The sequence below is a fragment of the Drosophila busckii genome, chromosome 3R (genome assembly GCF_011750605.1).
Source record: "Drosophila busckii strain San Diego stock center, stock number 13000-0081.31 chromosome 3R, ASM1175060v1, whole genome shotgun sequence".
NCBI classification, from domain to species: Eukaryota; Metazoa; Arthropoda; class Insecta; order Diptera; family Drosophilidae; genus Drosophila; species Drosophila busckii.
In genome coordinates, this window is record NC_046607.1 from 18,400,487 (window position 1) to 18,415,844 (window position 15,358).

The 15,358-nt window shown below is 39.8% G+C and overlaps 2 protein-coding genes across 3 annotated transcripts; one reads left to right on the forward strand and one right to left on the reverse strand.

Annotated features, from left to right (window-relative positions):
- Positions 1-1,359: 1,359 nt before the first annotated feature.
- On the reverse strand, positions 1,360-15,324 carry LOC108603873 (transcription factor IIIB 90 kDa subunit). Its single transcript, XM_017993045.1, has 7 exons — positions 15,100-15,324; positions 14,665-15,033; positions 14,500-14,604; positions 2,898-3,047; positions 2,615-2,841; positions 1,645-2,557; positions 1,360-1,582 (listed from the first exon to the last, which is right to left on the reverse strand). Exons 1-7 carry the CDS (start codon positions 15,170-15,172, stop codon positions 1,437-1,439), a joined length of 1,983 nt encoding a protein of 660 aa, XP_017848534.1. The 5' UTR covers positions 15,173-15,324; the 3' UTR covers positions 1,360-1,436.
- On the forward strand, positions 4,966-13,008 carry LOC108603872 (BTB/POZ domain-containing protein 6-B). 2 transcript variants are annotated; one of them, XM_017993043.1, is made up of 5 exons: positions 4,966-5,042; positions 8,716-9,146; positions 10,955-11,452; positions 11,519-11,672; positions 11,725-13,008. In XM_017993043.1, the coding sequence occupies exons 2-5, from the start codon at positions 8,816-8,818 to the stop codon at positions 12,941-12,943; spliced, it is 2,202 nt and encodes a 733-aa protein (XP_017848532.1). In that variant the 5' UTR covers positions 4,966-5,042; positions 8,716-8,815; the 3' UTR covers positions 12,944-13,008. The 2 variants fall into 2 exon arrangements, with proteins under 2 accessions (XP_017848532.1, XP_017848533.1); XM_017993044.1 differs by lacking the exons at positions 4,966-5,042; positions 8,716-9,146 and adding an exon at positions 10,848-10,899.
- Positions 15,325-15,358: the final 34 nt, after the last annotated feature.

Genomic DNA, 15,358 nt, shown 5'->3' on the forward strand with positions numbered 1-15,358 from the left:
AGGCAAGCTCTTTATTTTTTATTGTATTTCAATCAGAGCTGCTTAATTTCAATTACCATAGCAAATCAATAAATACTTTTTGATAAATGATCGTAATGTTTATACAATTATGTGTAATCGTAATGATTAGTATATGAGCGAAATTGAAAATAAATGCAAATGAGTAGCTCAACTAAAAAATAAAATTAAACTAATTAATTAAATGATTACAATTACTAATCATTGTTTAGCAGCTATAATTTCAATATATTGACATACAATAAAGATATTAAACTAGTTTTGTCAAGTTATTTTAACTTTATTTTCGTGTTGAGTGCGCCTGAAAACAAATACAAAGAGCGCAGAGGCTGTAAGTAAATTTTAAACTATCTGCTTTAGGCATTCAGTTATATATATTTAAATATAAGCAACTTGTTTACATATTCGAAACATTGCAAATCTTTAATATAACCAAATAAAGTAATATTTCAAAGTTTTATGTTATTTTCAATACATTTGCATGTGATTTATTCAAGTCTTCAGCTTGCAAAAATAAATAAACGATGTAAGTTCGTTAATTGCTTGATTTATAAACAAAGCTATGGCGAAAATTGTTAAAACTAAATGTTAAATTATATTTAGTGCTTTGTAAATCCAAGTGCGCCGCTTTTAATTTGCATTTTAAGCAGTCTAGTGCTATTTTATAATATTGCTGGCCCCCTCTCGCTTGTAGCCAAGACAACAACCACGCAGAGCCTAAAAATGTGCAACAGTCTGCAACAATTCGCAAGCGATTGTCGAGCAGAGCAGCAACTAAATTAACACTAATTAGTGCATAATAACTATAAAATTGCAGAGACAAGTGCAGCAGCAGCAGCAGCAGCAAGAAGAACTCAACAGCTTATTGCTTGGGTACTTGCCAGTCAACAAGGCCTCGCCTTGGCAGTCGAGAGGCCAGGCTCAAGTTGGACTTGGGCTTGTGCCTGGACTTGCTGCACTACTACCGACCGCCTGGAGCGCACACAGCACAGCGCAACGTAACACACAGTGAAAGCAAAACATGATTAAGAGTGAAATATTTATTTGCAGCACTTGTAAGGCGCGCCACGGCAGCGCCAACAATTAGAAGCAAACTAGCAACAGCAACCCCATAAACCCAGTTGCAAGTTGCTTGTTGTTGTTGTTGCCATTCTCTACTTGGCCGCAGCTAAGGGCTGGTAAGGCAACACGGCTTAAACATGTAAATGGCTGCGCTAAGGCTGGCCCGAGTGCGATGATTTAATGGCCTGGGCTAATGCGCAACAAGTGCAACAAAGTAAAGGCGCAAGTTTTTGTTAAAGACTTAAAGCTTAATATAATTATATTACATTATGAGTAGTTTAGGCTGATTTATCAGTCATATACATAGAAAATACCAAAGTGAATGTAGAAAACTGCTTAAATGCAAATGCTTACAACTAATATTCCTCCTCCTCATCAAAGCCATAGCCATATTCATCGTCATCACCAGCGCCCTGGTTAAGCATGTCGTGTAGTGTGGCCTCCTGCTCGGGCTCTGGCTCAGCCTCCACCTCATCCGCCTCAGCATCTTCCTCCAGCTCATCTGTGCAGTTAGCAAATGCGTAAGTTTATGTACAAAAGATTGCGACGCTGCTATAAACTCACCTGCTACGGCGGCTTCCAACTGCGGCTCAGCTGGCTGACTTATGGGCAGAGCTGCTTCAAGCTTAACACGCTTCTGACTAGGTCCTGGCAGCTCATAAGCAGCAGCAGCAGCTTTGCTGCGACTCTTCTTGCTAGTTATGGGCCCGTCCTCGACTATGACAGGCGCTAGTTGCAGCTCCTCCAAGCTGCTGGGCTTGGGCAGCTCCACTTTAGTCTCATGCTCGCTCTTTAGCGTGCCAATGCCTTCGGTTAGAGTTTTGAGTATATCGTAATTTATTTTGCTAGAGATTTTCTTTTCCTGTAGCATTTTTTCAATGGCCTCGCCAGCAGTGGATGAGGGGCCTATAACTTTCTTGCGTGGCTTGCGTTTCTTTTTCTCCGGCTTGCCCTCCTCACGCTCCTTGGCCAGGCGCTCCTCGCGTTCCTTTTGCTCTTTTAAATACTCTGCATTTAGATTCTTCCACATGTCGAGCTTCGAAACAGCTTCCTCTTCAGTGAGCACATACTGATCGAGTTCATCATCATTCAAATCATCTATGAATAGTTCGGTTACTGTGGGCTTCTTGGCACGCTCCACTTCATCCAGCTCACTTTGTGTCACTCGGCATATAGCTTCAATATCAGGACGTAGTCCTTCTATGCCAGCATTGCTCATGCTTGGCGCTGGTTCAGTCTCGTCTGTATTATCCTCCATAAACTCTTTGATCACCTTGGCATTGGATTGCTCAATAAACTGTCTGCTGTCTGCTGCTTCAATTTCCTTTTCTGAATCTGGCGTGCCCACAGCCTCTTGCTTGTGCTCCTTCTTGCCCTTGGTCAAGTGACGCATAATGCTGCCAGAATATTTGCCCAAATCCTTTTCCAAATGCGCATCAATTTGCTTTTGCAGCTCAGTAAGCTCATGTACACCCATCTACAAAAAAGATTCGATTTTAAACATATAAAATGTGTAGCTAAGTTGAAAACTTACATTTTGTATAAGCTCACGATCCTTAAGACGCGCTGCTTTAAACGAGGGAGGATCCTGCTCACGTTCCAGATCCACAGTCATGAATTCTTCCAGCGTTAAGCCACCGCTGGGAGTTTCTGCAAACTCAGACAGCCGCTTGCGCAGCGTGGACTCGTGTATCTTAACCACGCCTATAACATCCGCCAGCGTGCGACTAAACTCGTGCATGCGTGCAGCAATCAGCAGCGCTAAATAAAACAAAAATTAAAGTTTAAAGCAACAAAAGTCTCCAGCTGTTACTCACCTGCACCACACAGTCCTGTGGGTCGTCGTCCTGAGTGCATGCAATCCTTTTTCATGCGCTGCACAATGCGCAACGCAGTCATGGACACCTCATGTGTCTTCGCGCCCAGCTGCAGGCGATTGGCAAAGCGCATAATGTATAAACATGGATCTGCAATAAGGAAAACGTCAATTAAATTAAACAACTGCAAGTATTTTTTAAGTGTTATGTTCAGGGCCAATGCAAAATTGATAACAACACTGAACTGAACTGAGCAGCAGCAGAAGAACTTGTTTGGCGACCTTGAATGCATAAAATCGACAAAACAAAAACCGGCCTTTGCCGAAAAGCCAAACTTGAACCCCAAGCTCAAAACCAATACAATTAAAATTCATTCAACTTTTACAAGACGCTGGCATTGAGAGCTAAAGAGCGCGTCGCAGAGAGCGTGAGAGAGCGCGTGAGTTTAAGCTGCTCTTGTAGCACGCTATATAAATTTAAAGCTTGTTGCGTATACGCCTTGTAGCACTTTGTATATTATTATTTTTTTTTTTTGTGAGCTGCGTTTGGCATTTCTGTTTGCCTATTAGTCGCACACACAATTAGTTCTAGCTGAAGCACGCAACTAGCGTTAATTAGTAACAAATAATAATAAAAACCATAGCAAAGCCACATGAAAGACAAATACGCAATGCAAATAAACTTGACGTTAAACAACAAAACCGCACGGGAAAATCAAAATTATGTGCGAAAACAAAAAATGATGAAGAAGACAGACACTAACACATATACACACATACACTGAAGCCCAAACAATGGAGCTTTAACAACCTTGCAGCGGCACGTTGCAAATATTTAACAGACGTGTGGAAGCGTCATGTATGCAGATGTGTGTGAGCTTTGAGTGCACGACAAATAAGCAAGTTTCAAATTTGCATTTAACGCAATGTGAATGAAAAAAAAAAGAAGAAATATCGTTTGATTTGCTGTCGATTGAACAGGCAAAATATAAAGAGAGCAGCGCATGAAAAAGTTGAAAGTTGTTAGAAGCTTTAAGCATTTATCAACTTTTGTATGCGCTTTTTTGCAGCCACTGTAAATTAGCTGTAACAGTAAATTAGCTGCGCGCTGGACACTTTGTATCCTTGCCGACACACACACACATAGAAGTTGCTGCAGCTGTTAAGCGTCGACAGCAATTACAACCACAACACAAGCGAGGAGCAGTCAAAGGCCAGCTTATCCATTGCAAGTCCACAAAGTGCGCTCAAAAAAAATATTTATTAAACCCTAATGAATGCGCATATTTGAAGCGAGCCACCCACAACCCACACACACACACACACACATTGCTACTTGAAAAATGATGCTGTTGTCGTAGCTACTACATTTTGACCCTTTTGTGCAGCAGGCCACTTATGCAGGCAACGGCGGCAACAGCTGCCCCACTGTTTGACAAGCATTGGGGGTTGGGGGTTGGGGGTGGTTGCCACTGCTGCTGCTAATGGTTTCTTAATGTCTGCCTGTCTGCCTGTCGCTGTGCAGCAGCGTTAGCCCACACCGAAATGATTATTATTTAAAGTTTTATTTTTGCGTTTGTCATGACAGCAATTATCATTTTTCGGGCGTGCTACGTTTTGAGCGCCTGCTTCAAACAATTTGGAGCCGCAATTAACTGCATAATTGTTATATAATTATGCTTACGATTAATTATTGACTGTGTTGTGTGTGTGCGTGATTGAAATTTAAGTGCATTTAGCTTAAGCAGCAAAACAGGATCGCATATAGAAATGCAAATAAGCAGCGCAACCTTGTTTAGCATTTAAATTTAGTTTAGTTTAATCAAAAGCAAAGAAATTAACGCTAAAATCAAATTGTATAAATAAACAAACAAAAAATCAAAGCTACATGCGCTCCCAGCTTAAGCGCAGGCTCTAACGCTCTCTTTCAAGGCAACAGCTGACAAGCGAGTGAGCGCGCCAACGAGAGAGCGAACTAACGAGAGCGCAGCTGAGAGCGCCAACGACTGATCGAAAATGAAGCTGCCCAAGCTGTCCGCGTGTCATTACGAATTCGTTCGTTGACGCGCGAACATCGAACAGCCGGCGAAGCTTCAGCGTTAGCAGCAGCAGCAGTAAATCGACACGCATGCGCACAAAATAAAATGTAAAAATAATAATAAATAATTTAGCTAAATCGCCAGTACAGCTGCGCGCCATGTATAATTGTTGTTGCAGGCAATTACAATTAAAATTTATTCAAGTGTTTTGTAGCCAGCAGCATTTTGTTGTAAATAATTATAAATTGCCAAAGCGCGCGCGTTCTTTTGTTGACGTTTTAATTTATGTGCGATTAAGCTGAGAGTTTATAACACAACAATAAAAACGCCGGTAAAATGCGTGTAAATTATTATGACAACAAAGCAAAAACAAAACAAAGGCAAACCATACAACAAAGTGTAGTGCAATGCAATTAAAAAACTGAATAGCGAGATGAACAAACAATAAATAAATACCGAAAGTCTACATATATTTAATTACAATTTCTCCGAGCAATATGTCATAATTAAAGCCGCCCCCCTCAAACGCCCACTGCTCACTTTTAATTTATAACTAATTATGTGCATATTTTATACGAGAGCGACGACGTCTACGTCAATGTAGACAACAAATCTATTAACTGCCAATAACAATAATAACAACAATAAAGCCGCTTAAAATAGCAAGAGCGCGTACTTAGGGCTCAAGTGTGAAAGTGTTAAGCAATGCTGCTAAAATAAATATATACTAAATATAGTTGCAGTTGCAATTGCCGAACAGCTGATGTCGACACTACAAGCAAAATAAAGTTCAAGTTTTCTTTCAAATTACAATAATCAAAATGTAAATTCGTAATGCAATTGCGCAAAATCATTTGTAAAAACAATAAAACAATCGTTTTTTGTTAATAATAGCAACTAATGAACGCTTGCGCTGTTTAATTAATACTTATGGAAATTCTCAAATCATTTTCAACTTGTGTGTGTGTGTTTGTGTTTTCAACTTATTTAATTATATTTCGTGTGCTAAGTGTAAAATTTTTAGTATAATTAACAGTCTCGAGCCTAATAAACCTTTAGTTGAGGCTTTAACTTAAAGCCACGCCTTAGCCAAATAGAAACATTAAAACAAAACTAACTCTAGACGAAGCTCATTGAAATTCAGCTCAAGCGAGAGACATGTATATTTAAATATTAACGCGCTGTGGCGAATAAATAATTTTTTGATGACAATACGCAAGTATTTAGAATCGAATATGCTTCAAAAGTTAAACAAATAAACTCGAAAAACCATAAAACTGGTTTCTAAACAAAACAAGCAGCTAAATCACAAATATATATATCTACATTTACATACTGTTGTATATCTTAAGCCAGGCCAAGAGACACACACACACAGTGAGTCAAAAAAATGTGCGAATCACTGCAAAACTTGCTCAAGAACCTAAGCGCGTAATATGGAGGGGCCTTTTGGGCTTATTGTGCAACACTTTGAACACCAAACAAAAGCTCAACAACAACAAGAAATACACCAATCTTTAGTCAAGTCGTCAGGTCATTAGGCAAACTGCAGCATGACTTACAAAAAGCGAAGAAAACAAAGTTATAAACAAAATTTGTGTTATTATCATTTTGTTTTTTTTTTTTTCTATTTTTGACACACATGTAAATTGCATATAAAAAGAATTACTAAACACAAGTAGATTGTGGCTAACAAACAAAATTGCACACTAATGTGTTAAAAATAAATTATCTGCAAATCAAAGCGTCCAAAGCCACAAGGCCTAAATGACTGACTTGGCCTGAATAATGGCGCAACAAGCTAAGGGCACTTCAGCCAAAGCTATTAAGCATTTTGACAGCAAATCTAACAGCTTAATTTAAAGCTAAAAATAGCGTCAACCGATACACTTTGCTACGAGTAAGTGTAGCTATAATTATTTATAAAATTTATTGGAGCTTATTAATTTAGAAATTGAATTATCATTGCTTATGCACCGAAAAATATTTGTATACAGTACAATATTTCCAAATATATATCGATACTATCGATAAATTGGATTTACTTTTGGCCAACTTAATTATCAAGTCATTATAGCCAATTGCTATAAATTAAAGCGCAAAATTGACAAATCAGACGCGCGACACGTGAGCGAATGGATTTTTAGCTCTAATTGATCTTTTGGGTAATTCAACCCTTTTGCACTTTTGCTGAGCAGACCAAAAGGCGTTCGCGATTGCAAAATTAGTTGAAACTGCAAGCAAAACAAAAATATATAATGAGAAAATAAAAAGACAAGCAGCTACACTAAACCAACAGAAAAGCAAAAAAAGATAACTCTTCACTTTTTTTTTATTTTTTTTTTGTTTTAAATATAATTTTTGGTGTTTTATTTTTCTTTGCGGCGTGTGTAATGAGGAAATAAAAATCGAAAGTGTTACGCGGGCGTTGCTTTTGGTTTGGGGTCTATTTGGAGTCTGACCCGTTGCCAAAGTGGGTCGCCATTTGCAATTAAAGCGGCAATGAAAAAAAAGACTGAAATGAAAATGAAATGGAAACAAACGAACCAACAAGCACATAAATTAAGCAAAGGGCGCGTAAAGTTAATGCAAGCGGCAAATTTGAAATGCGTGCAGAACAGCGCAATAACAACAACAATAATAATAATAATAAGACAACCAAATGTGCATAAACAAAAAGCCCATAGCTGATGTATAATTGAACGTGACGTGTTTAGTCAAGCTGTACAATTAATTTAGTCAATGTGCTTGGCATTGATAACTTTAGTTAAAGTTTTTCTTGGCGCAAAATTGCAAGCATGAAAAACAAATAATAAATTATTATAAACAAGCTCAAAAGCATAAGAATTGCATAAATGAAATCGTTAAACAATTTATTTCAGTTTTCATTTATTTTAATTTATTTCAGTTTTCATTAATGCAATTCTTATAAACAAAGCTTGTTCTAGAAGTCTGCTGATTTCCTTTTTGAAAGAAAAAGTCTTAACTGCGGCTTTCAATATTAATAGCAATTCTTAATAATTATAAACAGATTTATACTGGGCGCTTTTAATAGACTTGCCTATTAAATGATCACAAATAAATGCCATGAAGCACTTTAACAATTTGTTGAAATTAGTCAGAGCTTAGCTAAGTATAAAAATGTTGCCCGGAAGCCAGCGCAACAAGCCAAATTTGTTAAGATGGCAAAAAACGCAAAAACAATTTGTTGGGGGTTTTTTGTTTGGTTTTTTGTTTTGTTGTTGCCGGGGCGTCAACGCCAGCAGCGTCTCAAGTATCTTTGTGGCAACAGCAATGCTGATTGTTCAGCTACAGCGTTGACAGTCTCGCATGTACAGACATACTATATGTATATATATAAGTATGATCAACATGACGCTACAAAAATAACGCGGTTTTGTTTTGGTTTTGGGCTTCGCATTGCTGCCAATTAAAAGTAGTTGCTTGCATAATTCGCAGCAGCAGCAGCAGCATCAGCAGCAGGTGGATTCTGCTTGAGAAATACCTGCAACCAAATGGGCGTGAGGGGCAGTGTGAGGTGTGGAAATGAAAGTGGCCAAGGCCAAGACAACTTCCTGTCGTAAAAACAAATGCGTGTGGCTAACTGAAATTGAAAATGGGGAAGTGTATTTGGATATTGTGGGCTGTGGGAAGTGAAAGTGCAACAACAATTTACAACAAACGCGCATTTTTTGTGGTTTTAGCCATAGACTGAGAGCGGGAGAGAGCTCACGCTCTTGTCAAGTTGTTATATAAGCTCACAATTTTATTTTTGATTAGTTGCAGTGCCAAAAAAATAAAATATCCAAACACAAACAAGCGTGAGAGAGTCGTTTGTGAACATGCCACATGCTTGTGGCACTGAGATGTTGCTACAAAGATGATTGAGGCCTTTGCGAATCATTTGAGCAGCCATTTGGGACGTCATCTCTTTTATTGGGCAGTGGATACGAGCATACCGCGTGGTGTGAGCAGCTCCAACTACGGCCTCAATCTGCGTCTCTCGGAGTTAATAAATAAATTTCATGCGCCGCTCGAGCGCGGCGTCCAAGTGCTGGATCACTTGCTGACGCTTGAGGAGGACGACTTCACCGGGCATTGGGGCAGCGCCTATGCGCACAACTATGAGCCGGAATACGCTGCTCGGGTACCGGAAAACGAGGAATTGCCGCCACCCGAGCAACAACAGCAGCAGCAGCAACGCAACCACAGTGAGTATTGGTCAGCTAGGAAATTAAGCCAGTCAATTGAAATTGAAAATCGTTTATAGCCATCGACATAGCCAAAGGTCATCAACATTTTTGTGATTTCTTTTCTTTTTTCGTCTGGTCGCCGGCTGCGCAGCAGCAGAAACAGGTTTTCTTTTGACAAATTTTATTATCTGTGTGTGTGTGTGTGTGTATCTAAGAAATAAACAAACCTTCAAAGATGACAGTGAACAAACAAGCAAACCAAATCAATTTCAAGTTCAAACCCAATGCTGGTCATCATATTAAATATGCGCAGCCAAGCAATAATCAATAGCCTCAATAGCACCGCTGCCCAAAATATAAGTCAAGTTTAAATGTTAAACACACGCGTTTTGTGGTTAGCACATGATGCTGGCTGGCAAAGAGTTTTGCACTCACGTACGCCCGTTTGCTGCCGTTGACGTATTTTATGGAACGCACAAGTGCGCGGGCGCGCGTTCCAATTGGCATGACGGAAATACACACACATTTAGCATAGAGGCCATGATATAATCAATGAATTACGAAAACGTTGCTAACTCATTTAAATTCCAAGCACAAGCGCGCTTCACCAAATACACAGCATACACAAGCTGCCTGCTATGCACATCATATGTGTGGCGGCTGGTCGATATACATTTGCTGACAACCAAAGTGAGCAATGCATGTTCGTTCTTTCAGACGTCTGGCTCTCTCGCTCGCACTCGTATATCAACAAACCATAAAGCAAAAACAACTTGTAAAATGCACAGCAACAATTTTATTGAATATAAACAAAATAGCCAGCAGTGACGCGTGTTAATTGACAACAAATGTGTGCGCTAAACTAAATCGCTCAAAAGCAACGAAAAAGTGCACACTTATAGAATTTAGTTGGCAAATAGTTTGTAGATTTTGAAAATTTTCCATTCTCTAAGTACGCACACGGATTGTGCGCTGTGCAAACACACATACCAATACCAATACAAACACGTATAAAAAGCTAACAAAGCTAGTCATGGCCAGCAGCGGTAGCAATAATAATAACAACAGTAATAATAACAGCGCCTTAAATCGTTTCTCATTGAAATCGAGCAATAAGCGCAATCAGGAATCCATGTCCCATTCACAGTTAAACAGTGGCTGGATAAACGGTAAGCGAAAAGAAAAGTGCAATGCACACACAAATAGAATTTTCCAAAGCAGGTGCACAGCCAACATTGCAAATGTGTGTATGTGTGTGTGTGTGTGTAAGCTCTATCGATTTTTTCATGACGCTGCCACCAGCAAATCGTTAGACTGGGAAAACAGGCGCCTAATTAATTTTTTTGCAGTTTTGCGCTGTTCAATGCGAACTTGTTGCATTTTAAAATAAAAATAAATATGTATGTATGCATGCAATGCACATATAATTAGAATGCTGTCATGCTTGCAATATATTTATTAATTGAACAGCCCGGACGCCATGCTCGTGCTAAAGCTTACAAACTGCAGATTTAGACGACGCAGGCAGCGACGCTGGCGCTATTTTTGTACGCTCCACTTTACCGGTGTGTGCGCCGCCTTGGGTGCATTTAATGCTTTCAATTTTGTACGTTTTTGGTGGAGGGGAGCATACACTTGAAAATAGGGGTCTGAGCTCTCTAGCAAATGGGGACATAGATAGCAACAGTAGCGGAAGTGTTGTCGAGACGACAACAAATAACAAATATTTGGCAAATGTGGCAGCGTATACTGCAGACATGGCAACACTTTGGTTAAATACAAATAAATATAATTATATATAATATAATAATTATTTATATTTACAGTGGAGACTCTGAACAATGGCAATGGGCTGTTGCTGCATTCGCCACCGCACAATCATCAGCAGCAGCAGCAGCAACAGCAGCAGCAGCCACGCGGCGCTGCAGTCAGCTCACCTGGATCTGGTTCAGCTGCAGGCAGCGCTGCTGATCACAACATACAAATCACGCAGCCTATAAGTGCGCCATCATCGCCGCTTGCCTCGCCCGGCGCCTTGAACAGCAGCAGCAACAGCGGCAGCAGTCCCACCACATTCTGCCTGCCCTCCAGTTCGACAGCAGCTGCAGCTGTTATTGCCACATCGACGCCCAGCAGCGGCAGCGGCTCGTATGTCTGTGCAGCGGGCAGCAATAGCAGCTATGCGGCTGTGGGCGCTTGCAATGCCATTGACACGGCCGATCCCAACTGGCAGGCCAGCAAGGCGACGGTGCTGGAACGCAATGCGGCGATGTTCAACAATGAGTTGCTCTCAGATGTCAAGTTTATTGTAGGCGGCGAGTTCGGTAGGTCAAAGTGAACGCACACAATTTGTTTAAGTCAAAGCTAAGTTGTTGCCCTTGCCCTTGCAGACATTGATCCTGTACAAACTATACCCGCGCACAAGTATATACTTGCCACAGGCAGCTCTGTGTTTTATGCCATGTTCTATGGCGGCATGGCGGAGAACAAGCAGGAGATTAAGGTGCCTGATGTGGAACCAACAGCCTTCTTAACGCTGTTAAGGTAAGTTACTTAACTATACTATAAGCATTTGCTTAACTCAACTCATTTGCAGATATCTTTATTGTGATGAAATCAAACTGGAACCTGAGCACATATTGGCCACGCTGTATGCTGCAAAGAAATACATTGTGCCACATTTGGCACGCGCCTGTGTAAACTATTTGGAAGTCAAGTTGACGGCAAAAAACGCGTGCCTACTTCTCAGTCAATCGCGTCTGTTCGAGGAGCCCGAGCTGATGCAACGTTGCTGGGAAGTAATCGACGCACAGGCCGAGATGGCAGTTAAGTCCGAGGACTTTGTCGACATTGACTTGAAGACGTTCGAGTCTATATTGTCGCGTGAGACGCTCAACTGCAAGGAAATTCATTTGTTTGAGGCGGCGCTCAATTGGGCACTGAATGCCTGCGAGAAGATGAGCATTGATGAAAACGCTCAGAACAAGCGTCGACTGCTGGGACAGGCGCTGCATTTGATACGCATACCCACCATGACGCTGGAGGAGTTTGCCAATGGTGTGGCACAAACGGGTATTCTAACCTCACAGGAAACTATCGACATGTTTCTGCATTTTACGGCCAAGGTCAAGCCTAGTCTAAGCTTTCCTACGCGCTCGCGTGCTGGACTCAAGACACAAGTTTGCCATCGCTTTCAGTCATGCGCCTATCGCTCGAATCAATGGCGCTATCGTGGACGCTGCGACTCCATACAGTTCTCAGTGGATCGCAGAATATTCATAGTGGGCTTTGGCTTGTATGGCTCCTCCACAGGCGCCGCCAACTATAATGTAAAGATTGAGCTCAAGCGCTTGGGTCGCACGCTGGCTGAGAATGATACCAAGTTCTTTTCGGATGGCAGCAGCAACACCTTTCATGTATTCTTCGAAAATCCCATACAAATCGAACCTGAATGCTACTACACCGCCTCAGTGATATTGGATGGCAATGAGCTGAGCTTCTTTGGCCAGGAGGGCATGTCTGAGGTGCTGATGGGCAATGTTACATTCCAATTCCAGTGCTCGTCTGAGAGCACCAATGGCACAGGTGTCCAAGGCGGACAAATACCAGAATTGATATTCTATGGACCCACTACAGTCACAGCATTGAATTCACCTACAAATTCGATATGCAACACGCCGCTCGGCAACACAAGCGCTACTGTTAACAGCAGCGGCAATGGACAAGCGAACGGAGGCGGCGGCAACAATGTGAATAATGCTGGCGAGGAGCTGCACCTTAGCGGCACTACGGCCAGCAGTGATAGCAGTACTTGATGCGCACAGCTCTACTGTGCTGAATGGCAGGGCGCCTGCTACTATCGGCAGCAGCAGCAGCAACAGAAGAGACCAACACAGCAGCAGCAGCAGCAACAGACACAAAATCGAAACTCATGGGTTTTCAGTGCAATGCAACAAAGTAAATTGGATTTTTAAGGCAAAGCGATATTAGCATACGTATATATATACAAAAAAACAAACATAATTATAATACACATAGTAGAGTGCTCTAGTTTTCATAGTTCTATATATCTATATACAAAGTCTGTTGGTAAATGCATACGAAAAAAAACAAAGTCTCAAGCATCAAACTATAAAAGTTAAACATATACATTATATATACACAAAAACAAAACAGAGAGAAGTCTATAACCATTAGATATAAACAGAGCTGTAAATGAATTGTTCATGTTTTAAGTCAATTGGCAAATCATTCATGCATAAACTAAGCAACATTAAATTAAATACTTTTCATTAGAAGTGATAAAGATTGTAGTGAATGAAAGTCCAAGTAATTGTTCTACTTCTGTAATCTTTGAATTAATTAAGAGTATTAACAGCAGAGTTTAAATATGAATTGCAAATGGAATGTACTGCAATTCGATCTATTGAACAGGTTTTAAATTAATTCGATTCAGTTCAATATCAATTTCATATACAATTAATTTGATTCATGAAAGATTTGAATGACACATTGACAGCTCTGGGTATAAACAATACCTATATTAACATGTAGTAGACTCATGCCTTGATAACTTCATGATAACTTCAATAAGCAAGTAAACAAAGGGCAATCAGTCAGCTAACGATAACTATAAACTCCAAGTAAAGATATATATATTCTAAAATAAATCAAATAACATATTTTTTTGCCAGCATATATACTTAATATATATACACCACAAAATAAATATATATATTCATATATACATCTATTATATGCCATGTTAAAGTATGCATACGAATTTGAAAGCCAAGTTAAACATTTTACACACACATATATACATTTATATACGGATGTAAGTAGTGTTAGCATCTGCCAAAACTCTTTAAACAAAAATCTTTATAAAACAACAACAATTTATCTCTTATCTGCATACGGTAGTTAAAAGCATTTGTAGCTGCATTATTTTCTACACTAAGCCCACAACAATTTTATACTTGCTTTATGCATTTGCATTAATATTAAACTAATTTGTACTCTTTAACAATCTTTAAGATTGCCTATGCGAATATATACAGTTGAGGTTCAAATGTTTCTTTTTTTATATAATTTCATTTGTTTTGTTTCAAAACTTTTGAATACGCGTACTGAATTTGTTCTACTCCTATTAAAACCAACATGTTTTTATTAAGACAAATGTTATCCTATATGAAATAATCTTTGAATAATATATAATACCTTATTAAATAAAAATGCCTTATGCGAGTTTTTTCCTAAAGATGATTTTCTTATAAGCGGAAGGACTTGAAATATGACTATAGATTCGCCTGACATAAGAAAAATAAACCCTATCGACTCTTACACTATTAATATAATTGTTACGACTTACCTACGGAGGGTATATTAATGCATAAGGCGTGAGAGAGCTTTAAGTAAGTGCGTCCTAGCTCGTATGAACAAATTTGTTGTACATCACTGATATCGATGAGCAAATCTGTAAGTGGAAAACAAACTCATAAGTCAAACGTTGCCTATGTCAGCAAACAAAGCTTACGCGAGGTGCCCTCAGTGCGGCAAGTCATGTACACACAGGCAGCATAGATATGTGTGCTCTTGCGTCCACGAGTTAGATGTCGATTTAAGGCCATTTTAAAGAAGTTAAGCGCAGTGTCCGCATAATGTTGTGTCAACTGCAGCTGCTGGCAGAGCAGCGTTATGTCCTTCTTGGCTTTCTTAATAGTAACCTCGCGTGATTCAGTGCCAGAGCCAACTTGAAACTTGCCATAGCCATAATTGGTAGCTCCACCTGAAGATTCAGCAGAAACAAACTGTCCAATAGCGGAGGCACCATGCCCCACCTCCTCAAACTGAACCTCGGATACAATAAGCGAATCCTCCAGCACAGAACCGCAGTTCATGCACACTGGTATCAATGAAATACAACAATGCATTAGTTATAAACAAGATTTATATTAAATATATTACTTACCCCGATCACCGCGTGCATTGTCCTCCTCAATCTCATTGGAACCGCAATTACGACACTTCAAACCAGACGACATGGCTTCTGTTTAAATCGATAGGCACAGCAAATAGTTTAAGTAAACACAAAATGTAGCATAAATTAATGCAATGTGCTGACACATCAAGGCTTTTCCATATTTTAATTGTTATTGCACAAAGAAAAAAACACAATATGTATACAGATGCCGCACGTTGCTCAAAAAACCGCAATAAACTAATGTCAG

Bases quoted from the DNA above. Each gene is read 5' to 3' on its own strand.
- LOC108603872 (XM_017993043.1), top strand. From the start codon at position 8,816: ATGATTGAGGCCTTTGCGAATCATTTGAGCAGCCATTTGGGACGTCAT. The intron at 11,453-11,518 runs GTAGGTCAAAGT...TTGCCCTTGCAG, and splicing joins TATTGTAGGCGGCGAGTTCG to ACATTGATCCTGTACAAACT. The intron at 11,673-11,724 runs GTAAGTTACTTA...ACTCATTTGCAG, and splicing joins GCCTTCTTAACGCTGTTAAG to ATATCTTTATTGTGATGAAA.
- LOC108603873 (XM_017993045.1), bottom strand. From the start codon at position 15,172: ATGTCGTCTGGTTTGAAGTGTCGTAATTGCGGTTCCAATGAGATTGAG. The intron at 14,605-14,664 runs GTAAGCTTTGTT...TTCCACTTACAG, and splicing joins CCGCACTGAGGGCACCTCGC to ATTTGCTCATCGATATCAGT. The intron at 3,048-14,499 runs GTAAGTCGTAAC...TCCTTATTGCAG, and splicing joins CATTAATATACCCTCCGTAG to ATCCATGTTTATACATTATG.